This window comes from Salvelinus sp. IW2-2015, linkage group LG30 (assembly GCF_002910315.2).
Source record: "Salvelinus sp. IW2-2015 linkage group LG30, ASM291031v2, whole genome shotgun sequence".
NCBI classification, from domain to species: domain Eukaryota; kingdom Metazoa; phylum Chordata; class Actinopteri; order Salmoniformes; family Salmonidae; genus Salvelinus; species Salvelinus sp. IW2-2015.
The window spans coordinates 16863192-16884559 of NC_036869.1; the positions used below are offsets into that span (position 1 = coordinate 16863192).

A 21368-nucleotide genomic window follows, 5' to 3' on the forward strand; every position below is an offset into this window, starting at 1 on the left:
AGAGTGTCGAGGGGGAAAAAAGCGAAGGCCTTAGATTTGTGGAACCAAGGAGAATAGCGGAAAGCAGTCTGTCTGTTTTAACTGCTGCAGAATTGAGTTTCCATCCTGTGACTTTCGACATGGCGCTTCCAGGGTTGGCGGTTTAGCGCGATTTGTCATGCTGTGTCCGCAGTAGAAGGCCTTGATTAAATCTTTTAGATGCTGAAAAAAGTCATTTTGCAGTTTAAATGTCAAAGTTGTCGATATGGATCCAATGGCACACACGGTAATCTATATAGTTATGGGATTTTGGGGGACATTCCTAATCCCAGCAGCACAGGAATTGGTGGTTTAAGAYGGGGATTCATGAACTTTGAGAGACTATTGCAAGTTCCATAAAGTTCCACCTCCAAAAGTATAAATCTCAGTGAAATATCTCTGTTTTGGTTAGAGAGTTAGAGTTCAGTGGACGAGGAAGAATGTTCTGGAAACACCTTATCCAGAACACTGTGGTTCAGCCACTTCCCGAAKATGAGCAGCAGATGGGCCTTGTTGTTGTGGCAGCGAGTCAGTGGTTTCCCTGGAGACGAACGGGTTGATCCAGACCAGAGGTGAATGCGACAGACGTTTTGGCAGACCGGGCCATCTTGGCAAAATGCTCTAAAGAGCTCCCAAGTGAGGCGACCGGTGAAAAACAAAATGGAGCTGAAGTGCTTTGCCAGTCCCGAAGCAACTCTGCAGCCTGGCCCACCACTGTTTAAAATATGATGTTTGTCTTCTTAAACTCAAACCTCTAATTAGGCCTTCTCCTAAACTGAATCCTCCTTATTTGGATGTGAGTGGGTGACTATTTTCTTATGATTTTTAATTAGCAAGCATTTGTATAAACTTACTTATATCAGTCTCACTGCCTGTATGCATCTCTGGTAGGTCGTTTTTTTCGAGTTTGCGTTTGTCAGTGAGACTATTTCTGAGCATTTTCATATTTTCATATGTATGTCTCCTAGTCCTTTCCCCTCATTCATTGCTAGTAAATAGAAGAGCGTTAAAGTTTCTGAGTGAGGGAAATGAATAGCACTCACGCAACCCACACTTTTGAAAATGGATACACGGAGAGTGAGTGAATGAGAAATGGAGAGAGGAGAGAAAAAGCGAAAATAAACAAATGTACACAAAGCAAGGACGCCGCAGCAYAGAGACGGAAAGGGCTGAAGGGTGAATGAGAATGAGCTCCCGTTGGTGTCAGAAGTGGGATCCAATTTAATCATATTCATTCCCCTTCCCTTAATGGACACTTGTGTGCCGCCTTCAAACCCCACATTCCATTAGCTTCCAGCCACTCTAAATGTATCTGGTTGTGTATGGACCTTTCTCTCATTCACGGGCGTTCTGRATCTAAATCTATCGATGGCTGTCTGTGCAAGTGGCATGCACTGATTGAAAAGTCCTAATGAGAATGAATACTGAAACCCCCCTTTTCTCCATGGGTAGGAGGGGAGAGTGGCCCTAAATACAGCCCCCAATAGTTAAACCTGCACTCGTGTGTTTCACATCCCTCAAAAGTGTTCTGGAATATAGTAGTCCCTTGTAGCTCAGTTGGTAGAGCATGGCGCTTGCAAAGCCAGGGTTGTGGGTTCGATTTCCCACGGGGGACTAGTATGAATATGTACGCTCTGGATAAGAGTGTCTGCTAAATAGCGTAAATGTAAAATGAATATGCACAAGCAAAACACTAGGTCTGGCTCCATATTTTGTTTTGAATAGGGTCTGGATAATGACCTTGGCTTTAGTCCTTGCTACCTTTTTCTCCTAACTGATGCAGGCTATCCTGGCCACTTCTGCTCCCCCTGTCACTTGATAGGAAGATTATCATCTGACCTTTTATCAGTCGTGACGCTGGTTTCTAATTGGACAGCGTACAAGGGGAGAACAGACCAACTTTGTTAGGGTGCCAGCAAAATTGATGTTCTCTCCATTCGTGGCATTTTCCTGATTAGACCACCTTGTCTGTGGATGGTGACGTCATATCCATGTGCAGGATATGTCTCAGCTTGTGAATGTACTGGCTAAGAAAAATCTTCTCTCATCGACGACTGGCAGGTTGGGCAAGTTCTGTATTAGGATGGCGGTAAATGGGCTTTGAGCTGTAGGTGAATGAGGCTAGCTTTTTCAAACAGAAATTTGCATCCTGTAGCACAAACTCCAGAAAGTTCTGGGACACTGTAAAGTCCATGGAGAATAAGAGCACCTCCTCCCAGCTGCCCACTGCACTGAGGCTAGGAAACACTGTCACCACCAATAAATCTACAATAATCGAGAATTTCRATAAGCATTTTTCTACGGCTGGCCATGCTTCCCACCTGGCTACCCCTACCCCAGTCAACAGCTCTGTACCCCCCACAGCAACTTGCCCAAACCTTCCCCATTTCTCCTTCACCCAAATCCAGATAGCTGATGTTCTGAAAGAGCTGCAAAATCTGGACCCCTACAAATCAGCCGGGCTAGACAATCTGGACCCTCTCTTTCTAAAATTATCCGCCGCAATTGTTGCAACCCCTATTACTAGCCTGTTCAACCTCTCTTTCAAATCGTCTTAGATCCCTAAAAATTGGAACGCTGCCGCGGTCATCCCCCTCTTCAAACGGGGTGACACTCTAGACCCAAACTGTTACAGACCTATATCTATCCTACCCTGCCTTTCTAAAGTCTCCGAAAGCCAAGTTAACAAACAGATGACCGAACATTTCGAATCCCACCGTACCTTCTCCGCTATGCAATCTTGTTTCCAAGCTGGTCATGGGTGCACCTTAGCCACGCTCAAGGTCCTAAATGATATCATAACCGCCATCGATAAAAGACAATACTGTGCAGCCGTATTCATCGACCTGGCCAAGGCTTTCGACTCTGTCAATCACCGCATTCTTAGCGGCAGACTCAACTGCCTTGGTTTCTCAAATGACTGCCTCGCCTGGTTCACCAACTACGTCTCAGACAGAGTTCAGTGTGTCAAATCAGAGGGCCTGGACCTTTGGCAGTCTCTATGGGGGTGCCACAGGGTTCAATTCTCGGGCCAATTCTTTTCTCTGTATACATCAATGATGTCGCTTCTTGCTGCTGGTGATTCTCTGATCCACCTCTACGAGACGACACCATTCTGTATACCATTCTGGCCCATCTTTGGACACTGGTGTTAACAAACCTCCAGACGAGCTTCAATGCCATGCAACACTCCTTCCGTGGCCTCCAACTGCTCTTAAGGCAAGTAAAACTAAATGCATGCTCTTCAACCGATCGCTGTCCACACCGCCCGCCGTCAGCATCACTACTTTGGACGTTCTGACTTAGAATATGTGGACACACAACAATACCTAGATGTCTGGTTAGACTGTAAACTCTCTTCCAGACTCACATTAAGCATCTCCAATCCAAAATGTATTCTAGAATCGGCTTCCTTTTCACAACAAAGCATCTTCACTCATGCTGCCAAACATACCCTCGTAAAACTGACTATCCTACCTACTCTTGACTTCGGCGATGTCATTTACAAAATAGCTTCAAATACCCTACTCAATAAATTGTGCAGTTCAATCACGTGCCATCCGTTTGGTCACCAAAGCCCCTATACTACCCACCTGCGACCTGTATGCTCTCGTTGGCTGGCCCTCGCTTCATATTCGTCGCCAAACAACTGGCTCCAGGTTATCTATAAGTCTTTGCTAGGTAAAGCCCCGCCTTATCTCAGCTCACTGGTCACCATAGCAGCACCCACCGTAGCACGCGCTCGCCAGCAGGTATATTTCACTGGTACCCTCCAGAGCCAACTACTCCTTTGGCCGCTTTCCTTACACGTTCTCTGATACCAATGACTGGAACGAATTGCAAAAATCACTGAAGCCAATGGAAGAAAGCAACTATATTCCTACAGCTTCCAGCATATCTGGTACCAGAACTCTCACGAGTCCCACACTCCCCTTAGTCTCCAAGACACAGGCTCCCTCACCTACACAGGTAGATATTATACTCCTAGAACTGACTACAAGAAATCACACCTACTAATATAAGTACTTAACATTCAGATCTGCCCGTACTCTCAAACAGGTCTTCCCAGACACACTGCCACAGCTAGCACAATCCGAACATACTCCACCCCCATTACCAAACTCACACACATTAATACTATTCATATCCCAAATATCACATCACAACTCTACAAACTACAAGTAAAACTCAAACAGGACAACTCATACAGAAGATCTCCCAGAATCAGGGCCAAAGCTTCACCCAGGATGAGATTCGTACACAATTTTTTCTCTTTTCAATTCTTATTAGGTTGAAAAATGCTACACACAACAAAAAATAATAACATTGACAGGCGCCTTTTCTCCCCAATTTTTGTGTACTCCAATCGCTAACGTATAACACTTATTTGTCTACGATCGCTCTCTACACCTACCGCATACGGGCATCGGGAAATCCGTTCTCTTCATTAACATCCAGCTGCGCCTGCCAATGCGCAGAGAGACTCATTTGTCTTGGAGGACAAAAGCAGGTCGCATCCTGGACCCTCTGGGCTCTCCTTGAGCGCAGCAGCACTTGCCGCCCATTCAGCAGTAAACCACACCACTATAGATCTCCCTACCAAGACTCACAGAACAGATTCAGTACACACCATCTGAAAATTAAAAAAGTATCAGCCTTGGAGCGCGTGATGAATTAACAACGGATAGTACCACCTACATCATAAATACACGGTTCATCGAAAACAGGTACAAAACTAAACTCGTGACACGCAGCTAGGCAATTGTTGCGTCGCCGCACTTCTATGTTACCTCACTTACAAAGAGTCAGCCATCACCAGAGCCCGCTGCGACAGAGCCTGGGCACGAACCCAGAGACTTGGTGGCACTGCTAGCGCTTGCGATCGTACCCGTGTGCTACTATGAATAGAACACACGTTACTCAAAATGTAAAATCCCAAATCCACATAAAGGCTGCGTAACGGCGATAGGAGAAACCAACAACTACAATTCACTATCCCCAACAATGATTCTGTTAACTCAGTATACAAAGTATTACTGCAAGTTCGGTGTCTAGGAACCATGTATTATTTGACTGCATCGGAAGAGGTCATCCACTATCATTATTCATCAATTGTTTAGCACAGACTTAGATACTGGATATCATCTAAAGTATTTTATGTACATCATTAAAAATATCCTAAATAAGGGGACTCAGAAGTTTACATCACTAAGTTGACTGTGCTTTAACAAATTGGAAAATATCCAGAAAATTATGTCATGGCTTAGTAAGCTTCTGATAGGCTAATTGACATATTTGAGTCTCAAATTGGAGGTGTACCTGTGATGTATTTCAAGGTCTACCTTCAAACTCAGTGCCTCTTTGCTCTGACTTATATGGGAATCAAAAGAAATCACCAAGCCTCAGGAAAAAATTGCAGACCTCCACAAGTCTGGTTCATCACCTTGGAGCAATTTCTCACAACACCTGAAGGAACCAGACACGTCTTCATCTGCACAAACAATAGTACACAGTATAAAACCATGGGACCACACGCAGCCGTCATACTACCGCTCAGGAAGAGAGACGCGTTCTGTCTCCTAGAGATGAGCGTACTTTGATGCAAAAAGTGCAAATCAATCCCAGAAACAGCAAAGGACCTTGTGAAGATGCTGGAGGAAACAGGTACAAAAGTATCTATCCACAGTAAAACGAGTCATATACGAACTAAACTGAAAGGCCGCTCAGCAAGGAAGAAGCCACTGCTCCAAACACACCATATAGCCAGACTACGGTTTGCAACTGCACACGGGGACAAAGATCATACTTTTTGTTTCTAGGTCTGATGAAACAAAAATAGAACTGTTTGGCCATAATGACCATCGTTATGTTTGGAGGAAAATGGGGAGGCTTGCAAGAGGAAGAACACAATCCCAACCATGAAACATGGGGGTAGCAGCATCATGTTGTGGGGGTGCTTTGCTGCAGGAGGGACTGGGTGCATTCACAAAATAGATGGCATCATGAGGCAGGAAGATTATGTGGATATATTAGAACAATCATCCAGAATCAGTCAGGAGGTTAAAGCTTTGTCGCAAATGAGTCTTCCAAATGGACAATGACCCCAAGCATACTTCCAAAGTTGTGGCAAAATGGATTTAAGACAACAAAGTCAAGGTATTGGACTGGCCATCACAAAGCCCTGACCTCAATCCTATAGAAAATTTGTGGGCAGAACTGAAAAAAACTTGTGCGAGCAAGGAGGTCTACAAACTAGACTCAGTTACACCAGCTCTGTAAGGAGGAATGGGCCAAAATTCACCCAATTTATTGTGGGAAGCTTGTGGAAGGCTACCCAAAACGTTTGACCCAAGTTAWACAATTTAAAGGCAATGCTACCAAATACTAATTGAGTGTATGTAAACTTCTGACCCACTGTGAATGTGATGAAAGAAATAAAAGCTGAAATACATAATTATCTCTACTATTATTCTGACATTTCACATTCTTAAAATATAGTGGTGATCCTAACTGACCTAAGACAGGGAATTTTTACTTGGATTAAATCAGTCAGGAATTGTGAAACTGAGTTTAAATGTATTTGGCTTAGGTGTATGTAAACTTCCGACTTCAACTGTATATCTCCCTCACTAACTTTAAGCATCAGCTGTCAGAGCAGCTTACCGATCATTGCAGCTGTACATAGCCCATCTGTAAATAGCCCACCCAACTACCTCATCCCCATGTTATTTTTTTTCTTCTACTTTGCACCCCAGTATCTCTACTTGCACATTCATCTTCTGCACATCTATCACTCCAGTGTTTAATTGCTGAATTGTAATTATTTYGTCACTATGGCCTGTTTATTGCCTTACCTCCCTAATCTTACTACATTTGCACACTCTGTATATAGACTTTTCTATTGTGTTATTGACTGTACTTTTGTTTATCCCATGTGTAACTCTGTGTTGTTTGTGTCGCACTGTTTTTCTCAATCTTGGCCAGGTCGCAGTTGTAATTGAGAACTTGTTCTCAATTGGCCTACCTGGTTAAATAAAGGTGAAATAAAAAATGACACAAGTCCCAATTACAGTTGGGTAGGTGGCTGCTTGTGGCAGCAAATAGGAAAACAGGTGATGAACCTTTTTTACTCTTTCTCTTTTGCTCTCTCCAGGGCTGGCTTTGAGCAGGACATCGAGGGAGACCACTCACTGTACCCTGAGAACTGCCATGGTGAGCGATCATCAACTTCCCCATACAGTAGCAACAGGCTAGTCATCTAAATATAAGCCCTGTAAAAAGAGAGTCTATTCCTTCATGGAAGTACAGTGCATTCWGAAAGAATTCAGACCCCTTCCCTTTTTCCACATTTTGTTACGTTACAGCCTTATTCTAAAAATAAATAAAAAATGTTTAAGTCCTCATCAATCTACACACAATACCCCATAATGAAAAAGGTTTTTTAGAAATTTCTGCAAATTTATTTTTAAAAAACAACATATGATTGATTTGGAAAGGCAGACACCTGTCTATATAAGGTCCCCGGTGCATGTCAGAGCAAAAACCAAGCCATGAGGTTGAAGGGTTTGTCCGTAGAGCTCAGCGACGGGATTGTGTTGGCACAGATCTGGGAAGAAAAATGTATGCAGCATTGAAGGTCCCCAAGAACACAGTGGCCTTTGGAACCACCAAGACTCTTCCTAGAGCTGGCCTCCCGGCCAAACTGAGTAATCGGGGGAGAAGGGCCATGGTCAGATAAGTGACCAAGAACCCGATGGGCACTCTGACAGAGCTCCGTAGTTCCTCTGTGGAGATAGGAGAACCTTCCAGAAGGACAAACATCTCTCCAGCACTCCCAATCAGGCCTTTATGGTAAAGTTGCCAGACAGAAGCCACTCCTCAGTAAAAGGCACATGACAGCCCGCTTGGAGTTTGCCAAAAAGACTCTCAGTCCATGAGAAACAAGATTCTCTGGTCTGATGAAACCAAGATTGAACTCTTTGGCCTGAATGCCAAGCGTTACGTCTGGAGGAAACCTGGCACCATCCCTACGGTGAAGCATGGTGGTGGCAGCATCATGCTTTGGGGATGTTTTTCAGMTGCAGCGGCTGGGAGATTAGTCAGAATCGAGGGAAAGATGAACAGAGCAAAGTACCAAGAGATCCTTGATGAAAGCTCAGCCAAGACAACGTAGGAGTGGCTTCAGGACGAGTCTCTGAATGTTCTTGAGTGGCCCAGCCAGAGCCCGGACTTGAACCCAATCGAACATCTCTGGGGAGAATTGCAAAAAYGTCTAAAAACCTGTTTTTGCTTTGTCATTATGGGGTATTGTGTAGGGATTGAGGGGGATAAAAAAAAAAAAAAAAATTTAAGAATAAGGCTGTAACATAACAAAATGTGGAAAAAGTCAAGGGCTCTAAATACTTTCCGTACATGGAAGAATGGATTTCACAGGCTTCCATGGTGTAATACCAAATACCTTCTCCCCTTTTGTTTGCTCTGTTATGGATTTAATTGATGTAACAATGTTTCATATGCTACCTGTCAATCTGCCAGCTAACATTGAAGTAGTATGTTCTTAAGGTACACACGAAAGTTATATCAACAATTTTACTACACTACAAGAATATGAGGAGAAAAGTATTGTTGGGGAGAAAACAGCACATCTAAAAAGTATTTTATGACACTTGAATCCACAACTGGGTCACAGTTTGGAAATATCCAGAGCAGTCCAAGCTACTTGCATGTCACGCGACCGTAAAAACCCATTTGTTTTCTTATGTCTTTGTGAGCGGTATTGTAATTCACTCCGTCTTTTGTTTTCGGTAGTAATGCTGTGTTTTGCTCCCATCAGCAGATGTTCTGGCGACCAAGCGAAACCAGAACTCCGCGGCAGACTCAGCCTACGGTCAGTTTCCATTTTTCCCCCAGTCTCTCTCCCTCCTTTCTCCCTGTGTTGGGTTCCACATTGTTTTATTGCAGTATGACTGAGCATAAACACTTTTAATTAAGTTACATGCAATGAATTTGCATTATCTATTGGCAATTTGTAGTTTCACATAAGGTTTCACACTAGACAACTTGAAAATGAAAGAATAGACAAATCTTTTCGGTGTCTGTTAAACCTTTTGACTTGGAGACCATACATACCATTATAGGTTTTGGGTTACTTGTAATTCAAAGTATTGTTTGTTTTGAACAGGTTCGGTTCGCTCATTAAGAGCTACAAACATTACTCTAGTTCCACATGTTGTAGAGAAGATTAAACATATGTTGCTGCTTTTGGAAATGGAAGCTCATGAGTAAGATCAGTTACACTTTTTAAACCAAGAGATCAAGATGAAATGGATCTCCTTGGGTAACCGATAGGTGATGTTCTTTTAATCTCACAATTCATGACTGGGCATGCCCAAGTCAATAAACCCCTCAGGTAGGCCTAATAATACTTGRGCGTCGTAATTGTTAATCGCAGAGCGAGCCTCACACCAGGGAAGACCCTCATTATGTAATATAATCCCAGCCTTAGCCGTTCACTGTGATGAACCCATGGAGTAAATTACACTATTAGAGGCTAATGGAGACTCTAGCCTCAGCTGCCAACAGGCACGTTGGGCATTAACCTCCTGGCGCAGGCCAGCCAAGCGTGAAGGTCCATGTCAGAGGAGTGATTTCTCAATTGGTGRAAGAGCCCAATTCCTACTGGATACTGCCATTTTGGTAATGCCAATTTAGTTTCAAATTGGGAATAGTGGCTTAGTTAAAAAGTAACATTTAAAACACATTTATATTAGGGCACATTTCCCCCTTGGATCTTGTGGCTGCAATGAACTGTACAATCAAGTCAACACAGATGGCATGTTGACGGAACAACATGTTCCAGTGAGTGAACTTTTCAACTAGCCCCCAGGTGCAATCTGTGTGGAAAATCATGGCAGTATCGCCTCCGCAGCCTCATTAGCAATCAATCCCATCATGCAGCAGCACACAGGGTTCAAGGTGGCCCTCCACGAGCACAGGGAACATAGCGGAGGTCACTGAAACCCCTCAGAAACACTGGCAATGCCAAAGACCTTGAAACGGTCTTGATGAATACGCAGAAACGTCGGGACTCCAGTGACTGAACAGGCGTAGGGAGCATGCCAAAATTTTGCCAGGTAATGGACATAGTGACTGTTTGTCATTTCCGAATGCCTTTGAAACAAACATTGGAACAAATCCATTTAATGAAGGCAATGCTTTACTGATCCTAGTTATGAGCCGGGGGATGGAAATATAATATGACAACTTTCCATGACACTAGTATTTAATAGATTATGACTTTGATTCTAGAATAGTTGAGTATATCATCTCCATTGTAGATTTATCCTACATAAGTTATGAGGATGAATCCTGCCCAAATCTTTGACTTCTTGTTTCATATTAGCTTTATTTCTAAAATGGATACTTTATACATAATGTAGAGACATACAGTGCATCAATAGGACATAGTGAATGCAGAGTTAGTTATCGAACTGCAGCTCATATAATAAATGACAGTGGCCTTGTGCCCATCTATGATTACTCAACAAAGTGGACCGCAGTGTTCTAAGAGATTGGTCCTGCGGCTGTAGAACATTGAACAAATCTCTGTTGACTTTGCCAGCTGGCTCGAACAGTCCGGTCCATAAATTGGCTTTGGTTTGTTCCGAAAGCTCGACAAGGTCTTTAAAAGGAACAAGAGCCCCGTATAAGGCCTTCGAAAAGGTCTTGCAGTCGAACGCTGCGCAAATGAACATAATTACCTGCAATTTGACTTATTTGGCAGCAACCGATGCCATAGACCTTCCCTTTTTAATGCATGGAAGATAACACAGAGACACTCCATTTGTAAGTGCTTCAACTCGTTAAAAACACTTTAGGAACTCGCGGTGGATCGTCCGCTCGGGTGGTGGTATGCAATTATGGGGCCGAGACGTAGCAGAAATCACAACAGATTGTCTCATGTGCATGCATTATGTGGACGTCCACGTGGTTAGCCGACCTCCTAATTACTTTTACAACAGCTTAACGTGTATTTCCTGTGGCTTATTATCACCTTGTAACAGTATACACCACGCGGGGCCCTATCAATAACACTCGCACACGACACACACGTCTTCACCTAGTGGAAATCCACGGCATAAAGAGAATCATACTGTAGTAGGTGTTACGCCGTATTGAAAAGCCTATGTGTAAGTAAATGAAAAGGCTGGGGAAATGATTGAATCGTCAGTTGGTGTTGACGTTCAGATTGAGTCAGCCAAAGAGAAGATTGGTCTTTTGAGACCAGGCTGAATAGAATTTTTCTTACCACTAAGAACAACACAGACCTCCATTAACCCCTGAGAGTGAGTGAGTCATTATAGCTGCTTATCACGCTCAGGTTTTCATGTATTCAGCTTCTCTTGGGGGTGCCTAGTGGCTTTACTTGTTGACGCAGTTATTTCCCAGGCACATTCATGAAGGTAACATCAATCCTGAAGGGAAGCGCTGTCGTGTTAGGCTTGGCAGCCCCCATTGCAGCCATGAGGGTGCGCCGCATRAAACGGGCAAAACAAGATAATGAATTTCCTGCCCGTCAAGCGAAGTGTGCATATGGGAAAGCCAATGATTCCAGTGGCATCTATCCTACAGATAGGCGAGGCGTTGTACAGACCCAACATCAATGTGTCATGGTCGGAAGCAGAGATTTGCCGGACTGGGGGTGAATTCACTTTAATAATGGGATGGTGGAGATTTTAACTGAAAATATTTTCATTTTCAAGGTCATTCTTGTTTTTACTATATATATATATATATTCATATATATAGTAAAAACAAGAATGACAAAGAATTACCTTTCACTAAAGCTTTAGTTATTGCATTTTCAGCATTCTCACTAAAAGGCTTTACAGACCTGTCTTCATAGAAGATTTATTAAAGAGATTCCCCAATACTCTTATTAAAATGTGGATTATTTTAACAAATCACAAGCTTCTCCAGCATACAGCATTTTTCTGTATTACTTAATGTTCCAATTGTCCTGGCTCAAGGGTACTCATAAAACCAAGTTCAGAAGATAAATGTGTGACTATAAACCCAGGCAGAAATACATTACTGGCAACCAGAAGTAGAACTCTGCTGAACCTAAAGACCTGCTGAAAATACCAGATGCTCCCCATTTGAATTGGATACGTGAAAATGCACTATTTTCTAGTTATATAACTAGGAAACGTATTATACTATGCAAACTGTTTGACTTTTCCGATTATGTTCCCTGGCGGGCTCTAGTGATAATGCCTTTCCCCTCAACCACTAATCCCAAAATGCCTTAAATATGTTAAGGCAACGTGCATATACACCGTTTTAAGAACAATAATATCTGGAGTTCAGTAAAGAGATGGGAACTCCAATTCCACCCAGTGCTAAATGTTTATTCGTCTGCCTGATTTATCTCTATCTGTGCTACTGTTAAATGACCGTTTATGACCTTTTTGACTGGGATGTATACAACAATGTATGCAATATAGGCTACAACAATATGTATATATAGGTAACTGCCAAAATAAAGGAAACACCAACAAAGTGTCTTAATAGGATGTTGAGTCACCACGAGCCAGARCAGCTTCAATGCACCTTGGTATAGCTTCTACAAGTGTCGTTCTTCCATGCCAAATYCCATCATTTGGTGGTTTGTTGATGCTGGTGGAAAACGCTGTCTCAGGCGCCGCTCCAGAATCTCCCTTAAGTGTTCAGTTGGATTGAGATTCTGTGACTGAGACGGCCATGGCATATGGTTTACATCGTTTTCATGCTCATCTACCCATTCAGTGCCCTGTGTGTGGGTCCATTGTCATCCTATGGGGGCGTAGCCATGGTAGCCAAAATAATGGCCTGCATAGTATTTTTATACATGACCCTAATCCTGATGGGATGTTAATTGCTTAATTACCTCAGGAACCACAACTGTGTAGAAGCACCTGCTTTCAATATACTGTGCTTTGTATCCCTCGTTTACTCACGTGTTTCCATTATTTTGGCAGTTACCTGTATCTGCCAGAGGGTGTTTGTTCACAAAAACACATCAAGGCAGGGTAGACATTCTGATGCATGTTTTGCTCACTGGCAGTTCCATAATCCTTCAAAAGGCACAACCTGCCATGTCCTGAGGCCTGGTCTAGCCTCCATTGGCACTAAGCAGAGAAATCTGGAAACCTCACACTCCCTGCAGATATGCATATGTCCTGTTCATTCAAGCCAAATACAGTGGGATGATCACAACCTTTTTTAGCACTAGCCATAATGCTTACACTTTGTGCCATATCGTGTCAAAATCCCGCCAAGATGAATGCTTCATAAACGTGTAAGTATCTCTTGTCTTTACATACAGTAGCATTGCTGTCCTGCCAACAGAAGTAACACTGCAGTGAAGCATCAAACGGTCAATTTTGATTGGTTGAAATATTAACCAGTCTATGCTTTACATAACTGTTATGGTCAGTGATAAAAGGCAAAATAAAGTGCACGTTACTTGGGACTGTGTATCTATCAAACTTGGCTAATGGCCAAGACAGTTGGTCGCTGAAAGGAATTTAAGGAGTATGCACAGATTATTATTCTGTAGAGTGTCTCAGATCAATTCAAAACACAAGTCGTTGTGTGTCTGTGTCACACTCCTAACCCATCACCCACCACTACCACACTCTCTTAGGCCTAAGGTAACAGTTTCTCATTTCTGTCAGCTGCTCGTGACCTTTAAGGAAGACTATCAACGGACAGTGGGTGCCGCAACATAGGCAATGTCAACATCCCTTGTCTCGCAGTGCGTGAATGCCAATGCATCGGCCTATGAGTGGATTCTAATGCCGGTGCTGGAGTCCCTGTACCTGCTTACATATTCAGTCCCTGAATATTCCTTCCTCTGTTCTTTCCCCTGAATCATTCTCATAAAATGGCTTCATGTCTTTGATTTTGTGATAGCTTGGTTTCTAATAGAAGTAATTTGTACTCTGAGTTAGTGACGAGCAGAAGACATATTGTACAGTATATTGACTTTTCTTTGTTGTCAAATGGTATCTGGAGCATWTYCAAGCCAATCATTTTCCGTGTAATAGCTGTTTACTGGAGTTGGTAGGTACYGCACACATACAGCACTGTTTTGACAACAACAAAAGTCATAACTCACTTAGCAGATCCCAACGTTTTAACCCTTGATTGCTACTCTAAGGTTAGTTGGCAGGCAGTGCCATCATAATCGCTCGGAGCACAGGATCTCAAACCGGTAGTGAAATCCGAGGCTTACCATGCATTTGGTTCCCATTAGAGGCAAGGAGTCCTCTGGGAACATCACTCTTTCTGCAACTCTGTGACCTACTTCTGCGTCTATATGAGAACCACATGGGAGGGCCTTTACTCGACAGGGCTTTCGAGAGAAAGACAGTCGCTTTGTTTGAGTCGAATTACCATATCTGTGTCTCTCGCCCCATCCTATTTTTAACTAATGTTGGAGAAAAAAAGAGAACGATGAGATGAAAATAAGCGGAACATGTTGCTGCTCACCGGGGGCAGATGATATTAGTGGTGGGTGGATGTGTGCATTCTATTTCGGTATTATTTTGCATAAAGTACATCATTATTATGTATGGTTCTACCTCGAACTTTCAGTTATACAAATCTGTTGATATGATGCAAGGACACGGGCCAAGTACTATTTCATACTTTACACTTTAACACTGTGCAATTACTCAAAGGAATCAAAATTMCATGAACCTACATGGTACCTTAATGAAAAGTGACTGACCACAACCTTTCTCAGGAAGCAGCAAGCTACGATTTCTTTAGTTACCTCAGTCCAGCACGTTCATCCACCCCTCCTAATCCCTCTGATGACATTTTAATGGAGCTCCCCAGAGTACACAGAGAGTACACACAGACCATTACCTCTGTTGGGCTAAACCCAACTCCAGCTGCTGCTATGCTGAATATGCCAGGGCACCGTTCTCATTTAGCCTCCCCATAACCGAGCCTCAATACTTGGCTGCAGTGTGCCAGTTTGAGCCCTGATAAGCTTCTGGATATCTAAGTGTTGATCTTGGCTAGTGTGAGAAGCCAGGTGCACCTGCAGTGAAGTATGAACTCAAACTCTCTCTTTCCCGGGGTCTTCTAAGCTRTTTGTGCTCTGTGTTTAGAGTCTGGGCTTATTTGGGTGTTTGCTATGATGAATGAGTAGACTGTCTTCTCTGTCACAGCCTCCTGAGAGAGTGGCAGCAGAGTACTTGGCAGGATAGTGCTCCGTGTTTGACGGAGGGAAGAAGCGCTGACTTGAGGCTGGATTCAATCCGTATCGCGGAAGTTCCGCGTTATAGCTCGATTTAAATTTAACGGCAATCTTCCCGCGTTCKCAGAGACTGCAATCACGGTAACGCTGCGTATGTCATCTCAATCGGAAATTACCTTTACGTKTTAATGCGGATCTTCCACAGTACTTCTGCAATACGGATGGAACTTGATTTAGGATGAGTCATGCTGTTACAGTCACAACAGGGGGGACGGTTGAATGTGAAATGCTTTTTATGTCGTGACAGGATCTGACAAGGTAACGGTTTTATTTTTGTATGGGCTAAGTCGTGACCTCACTATCTTTCTTTTTCTCCTTTAGGTGTCCGAAGGCTACCTGACATGGAGAAGTCCAGCCCCAGCATCCACTACACGCTCCTGATCGCCTGTGTCCTGGTGGCCTTCTTCCTCGGCGCCATCCTCTCCGGCTTCCTGGTGTCATGCTACTGCAGTCACAACGCCCGCCGTGCCCACCGGCTTGGCAAGGACCCTGAGGCATCCCTCCACCCCGCCCTCTCGCTGCGCAGCCTGGCCAAGCTAAATGGCCTGCTGGACGGCCAGCTGAAAGAGGAAAAGCTGGACGTGTCTACGCCCAAGATGTACAGCTCTTTCGTTCCCAACGGGAAGGAGCACACTCCGGGCAGGCACGGGATGTCCCTGGGAGACCCGGACCTTAACCTCTCCCAGGGGGAGAACCTCTCGGGCCTGCCCACCCCGGAYTCCACCCCGGAGCTGCCCATCAAGAACATGAAGGCCTTCCGGAACGAGTGGGAGAGGAACCAGAACTGCAACAACGCAAAGGAGTCTAAGGCACCGCCTGGCACTGGTTTCGGCCTTGGTTCGTCGAGGTCCAGCTCGGGGGTCACCCAGCAGGTGTTCCCCTTCTCCCACAGCCTGACCAATGGCCAAGCCCTCGGGCACYTGCCCGAGGAGAGGAAGATCCCAAACGACGAGCGTGCAAAGGGGGCTTCGGCCTCCCAGTCCTCCTCCTGCTACCCGCAGACGGTGGTGGATGTGGCGGCCCTGGACGAGCTCCTCAAGCACATCCACGAGGTCAGCGCCTCAAGCAGCCACAGCATCACTGTGCTGACCTCACCGTGTGCTCCCCTGCCGGGTAGCTCCAGCTCCAGCCATAACCACAGTCACAGCCAGAGCAGCTTCAGATCCCAGCCCCAGATCCCCGAGACGGAGTCGGCCCCGTACTACAGCTCCTCCACCCTGCCCAGGGACAGTCTGACCCGCCGCCTGGACGTGCCCCCAGACRCTGCTGCCRCCTCCTCAGCTGGCGCCACCCCGCTGCAGCAGCAGTCCATCCCCGAGCGGAGCTCAGTGACTCGCCACCACTCCCAGAGGCATTTAATGATCAAGATGGGCAACGGAGGGGCCGTCCCGCGCCAGCACAGCTTCAGACAGGGCGGGGTTGGGCCACCACCCCACCAGCTGCTCACCCGGATGAACTCTGGAGGTGGTGGCGGGGGAGGGGTTGGCTTTGAGGCCCACCGGCCACTCATCCCCAGTGCCTGCCTGACACGGCAGCACAGCTACAGCGAACCGCCCCACCTCCACCGCGCCGCCATCGTACGCCGCACGGCCTCCCTCAAGCCCCAGGTACCCCCCAAGCCCCTCTTCCTGCCCGCCACTTCGCCWGTAAACGAGCAAGGCAATTACAACTACTGAGAGCTAGGAGTCGGACCGAGAGGCTCCGAAACGACAGACGATGTAACCGCGCTCCTCTCAGAGTTAGGGCAACTCCCGGCGACGGGGGCGATTGAGTGGGGTTCGAGGGGGCAACAACCGGGACTGGCATATCTTTTGACGAGACTGCCGACAATAGCCTCCACACCTGATGAATGTCCTTATACCATATTGGTATTATTGCAATGCTACTTGATCACAGGACAGTGATGGATTAACAGCATATAGAACATGTGGTAGTATTAAATTGACTTGGAGGATCTGTACCCTCGTTTGAGGCCAAAGAATAAAGTAACGGGCCCAAAACTCAATGTAAAGGACAGATCGCAAGTCGGCCACCAAAGCTGGGAACAATGCCTGCTTTAGCTTGGACCCAAGGCCTCAACTTAAGAGAGCACCTCACGACACAAACAGTGCTCATCCTGCCTGTAATGTATGTATACTGTATGCGTGWGTGTATACATGTATATGCACTTCATGTTAAGATACCAGAGGGCAGAACCATGAAGCAGCTACATTGACTGTGGTGAGACGGTCAACTCCTAGCCATTTCTTAACCGTCTTATGACAGAGATACCATGGAGGCCCCACTCAGTACACACATTCGGTATAAACATCCCTCGACAAGGGATTAAGCAATAACTTACCGTTGTGTAGTTAAGTATCAACTGTACCCCTTGATATAAGGGTAAGTATTATACTTCTTGCAGCATACCATAAGAAAAGACCACTTTGATAATGCTTGGAAAATKATTAATTCTGTATTAGTGGAATGATGCTGAGGAACGAGACACATGGYGTCAGTATAGACCCATCATGCATCACAGCGTTACTATTATGTTTGTCACTGGTGGATGGGGGCTCGGCTGGCCTGTGATAGGAGGCCGCCTCGGGGCCTGATGAGTTAGGAGAATCGTTGCCCTGCATTTGGAATTCTTACTTTTTGGACATAAATGCTAGGATAACTCCAGAGGAATTTAACAAGCCCTCAATATGATTGTCATTGTCATTCAAGAAGAGGATGCAGTGCACTGCAACCTCGAAAATAATTAGTTTCATCCTTAACACTTAGTGAGAATTGGTTCCACATTGAGGTGCAATCATTCAGGCTATGTATTATATTAGCAACATAAAATTATATTTAAAAAGTCAAGTCTTAAAGYRGAGCCCCAAGAAATCACTCACGGGCACATAGCGCCCTCTTATGGACAAGCCCTTAATAACTGTGTAATAAAGTCAGTAATTATGTTTACCATATTGCTATTAACATTGTGGATGTTGTTGTAAATAAAGGCATCTGTGGAATAATACTAGCCAAACTTTGATTTGTATGTGTTAATGTGTGCCTTATTTAATAATGTGGGGTGGAAAAGGGAAAAAAGTCTGTTTTTGTCTCCATCGTTCTGTTGTCATTACAAATTCATTTAAAATCTGTCCTCCTGCACGGACTCCATATCAGAGGTTCTATTTCTGCTGACAGTTGTTTGTTTGTTTTTTTAAATGCATTCGTCTTTTTTTTGTTTCATGCTCTTTAGGCTTCTTTATATACTGTATATTTAATGACAAAGGAGCTAGATGGAAAAGATTAGTAGATCTGAAAGTATATCAGCCATGTTAGGTCAGTGTCATGTTTCTGAAAGAGCTCTCAAATATGTTTGAAATGGTATGGACATAGGCTGAGGCATAACTCTGCTTTACAAAGAAATTGTATTTAATAAGGGCTCTATTCAGTCTGTAAAGCTGAAGCGTTACCGATTCCGATAGAGTTGTTAAGGTAAATTCCCGTTGAGCCGACATGCGCAGCGTGAATGCAGTGTCTGCTAAAGCGGGAATATTGCCTTTTAAATTTCAATCACGCTGTAAAGCAGGATTTTCGCAATGCGGATATATAGCCCCAAGTGTGGGGCGAAAGAGGCTGGCTGAGGGACTTGCAAATGAAAATGCAGCAAGAAGGGCTGGATGGTTGATGATTGCCTGGTCCAACAAGTATGCTATTCAAATGAAGCTCAGGATTGTAGGTGTCTGAAGATGCCTGAAGTGATGCCTACAGTGAGCTAACAGTGCCCATAGGTTTAGTTATTTCTTTGCTATTACTGTAAAAGCAAAATTCCACCCMAAAACTATCTTTTGGTATTTGTTTCATTAGTCTATTGTTGATCTAGTCCCCAAAATGTTTTGCATGTCAGCAATCAAGTTCATACGGCTGTATTTCTGTGTTTTTAAAGTTATAGCTTAACTTGATTKCTGACAGTCCCAAAATGTTTGCATATGTCACCAATGGACTAATGAAACAAATACCAAAAGCTAGTTTTGGGGTGGAATTKTCCTTTAAATAGAGAAATAGCACCTGCAGCGTCTGTGTGTGCAAGGAACCAAGACTTTGTTTTACGTTGAGGTTAACAAGTGAGTTGATTGAGTGTGTGCACAGCACTGGCACCTTCTCTGCCTCAAGTTGAACAGAAATATCAAATMATTCAATGCTAATGTCAATTGCAAGACACGTCATGAAATGCCTACAACACTAAAACCACGTTATCTATATCCCCTCATCTGGCCACCTTGACAGAAAAAAGTTGAGTCGGGCGCTAGAATAGAYTAATGTAAACTGGTTACATTTGAGTAATGTATGCCAATATTGAGTTTATATGCAATGTATGCGTTTTCAATTGCTATAAAAATCCCTTCGAAGAATGCTCTCTGACATGCATCTAAAATCTTATTAATGTATCATACCCCTCACTCACTTGACCAATGAGGTTTACTTTTTTTGTAAATATAGCAAACCAGCAGTCACTTGCATCTCCATGGTGATTTCATTTATTTTTACAAGTGGACTATGCCCCAGATGCTCCTGAGTTCTATTAAACACAGCTGTATGTCCGCTACAATTAAAGATATCTAATAAAATGATCTTCAAATGCATGTTGTATGTGTGTCAAATACTTCATACAACTGTGTGGCACCTGTCGTGCGTAAACCAAGTCAATAGGGGCCCAATTCCGACCTGAGTTGGAACGTAATTCCTTTTTATGCCCTTTTCTCTCTATGCGTATTCTGACCTTGTATCAAGGTAAGACCYAGATGCAGACCGTGTCGAAGTAACAATGTTTATTACAGCAACAGGGGCAAAGGTACAGGACGGCAGGCAGGCTCAGGGTCAGGTCAGGCAGAGGTCGGTAATCCAGAGGTGGGGCAAAGGTACAGGACGGCAGTCAGGGTCAGGGACAGGCAGAGTGGTCAGGTACAGGGTCAGGCCAGGCAAGGGTCAAAAACCAGGAGGACGAGAAAAGAGCGACTGGGGAAAAGCAAGAGCTGACACAAAAAATGCTGGTTGACTTGACAAGCAAGACGAACTGGCAACAAACAACACAGGTATAAATACACAGGGGATAATGGGGAAGATGGGCGACACCTGGAGGGTGGTGGAGACAATCACAAAGACAGGTGAAACAGATCAGGGTGTGACACCTTGAATTTAAGCATGACAATCGCGTGCCATTCACCCGCTATTTGTTCAGGTGGCGATCGAATAAATGGACGTGTGTACAAATACGACGTATTCTGACCTGGACTTAATTCCCTAATAATTCCACCACCTTTCGCACAAGGAAACCATGAATATGGTCTAGCGAACCTACCGGTTCCAAGTGCAAAAATCCTATTTATTTTTCAGATAGAAATAACACCAGTCTACATGCGCTGTAATTTACAACATGATAAAAGCTAGGTAAATTAGTAATCCATTTGGATAAGSGCATTGTAAATGACTTGTTTTGGATATATTTTACCCTATCATTTCTGGAGACAAATGTGAAGCCAGTCATATGGCAGCAAACTCAAACATATCAACACATCACCTTTCCCACAGTAAAGTTTATAAAATGCTGTGCCATTATGCAGAATTTCAATTGTATGGCCTTTGAAGTTGCAGGGATGGGCACTCTCAAATTTCTTAATTATAGGCTACCCCGACTTTCTCTGTTTCCTATTTCTATCAGTATCGACCGTCAGTAGGCCTAATAATACATATTAAACTGCCAATTCACTGTTAGTTCCCTTTAGTTGGTATAGGCTACAACAGGCATCATCAACTAGATTCCGCCCGGGGCCGATTTCTTCTTGAGCGGTTGGTCGGGGGCCGGAACATAATTACAAATAATTTGTAGACTGGAAATTGACTGTAAGAAGCCTAAACAGGTACAGTACCAGTCAAAGGTTCGGACACACCTACTCATTCCAGGGTTTTTTCTTTATTTTTACTGTAGAATAATAGGCAAGACAAACTATGAAATAACACATATGGAATCATGTAGTAAGCAAAAAGTGTTAAATAAATCAAAWTA

The 21368-nt window shown here is 44.1% G+C and overlaps 1 protein-coding gene across 5 annotated transcripts in view; it reads left to right on the forward strand.

Annotated features, from left to right (window-relative positions):
- The window catches only part of LOC111954961 (semaphorin-6D), a 130565-nt gene extending 110618 nt beyond the window's left edge, over positions 1-19947 (forward strand). For 4 of the 5 annotated variants that reach the window (XM_023974937.1, XM_023974938.1, XM_070436203.1 and 1 more), the window contains 3 exons: positions 7172-7230; positions 8852-8905; positions 15653-19947. In XM_023974937.1, the coding sequence (XP_023830705.1) occupies positions 7172-7230; positions 8852-8905; positions 15653-17007 (1468 nt within the window). In that variant the 3' untranslated portion in view covers positions 17008-19947. The remainder of the gene's footprint in view (positions 1-7171; positions 7231-8851; positions 8906-15652) is intronic. The other variant, XM_023974940.1, reaches the window with a different exon arrangement.
- The last annotated feature ends 1421 nt before the right edge of the window (positions 19948-21368 follow it).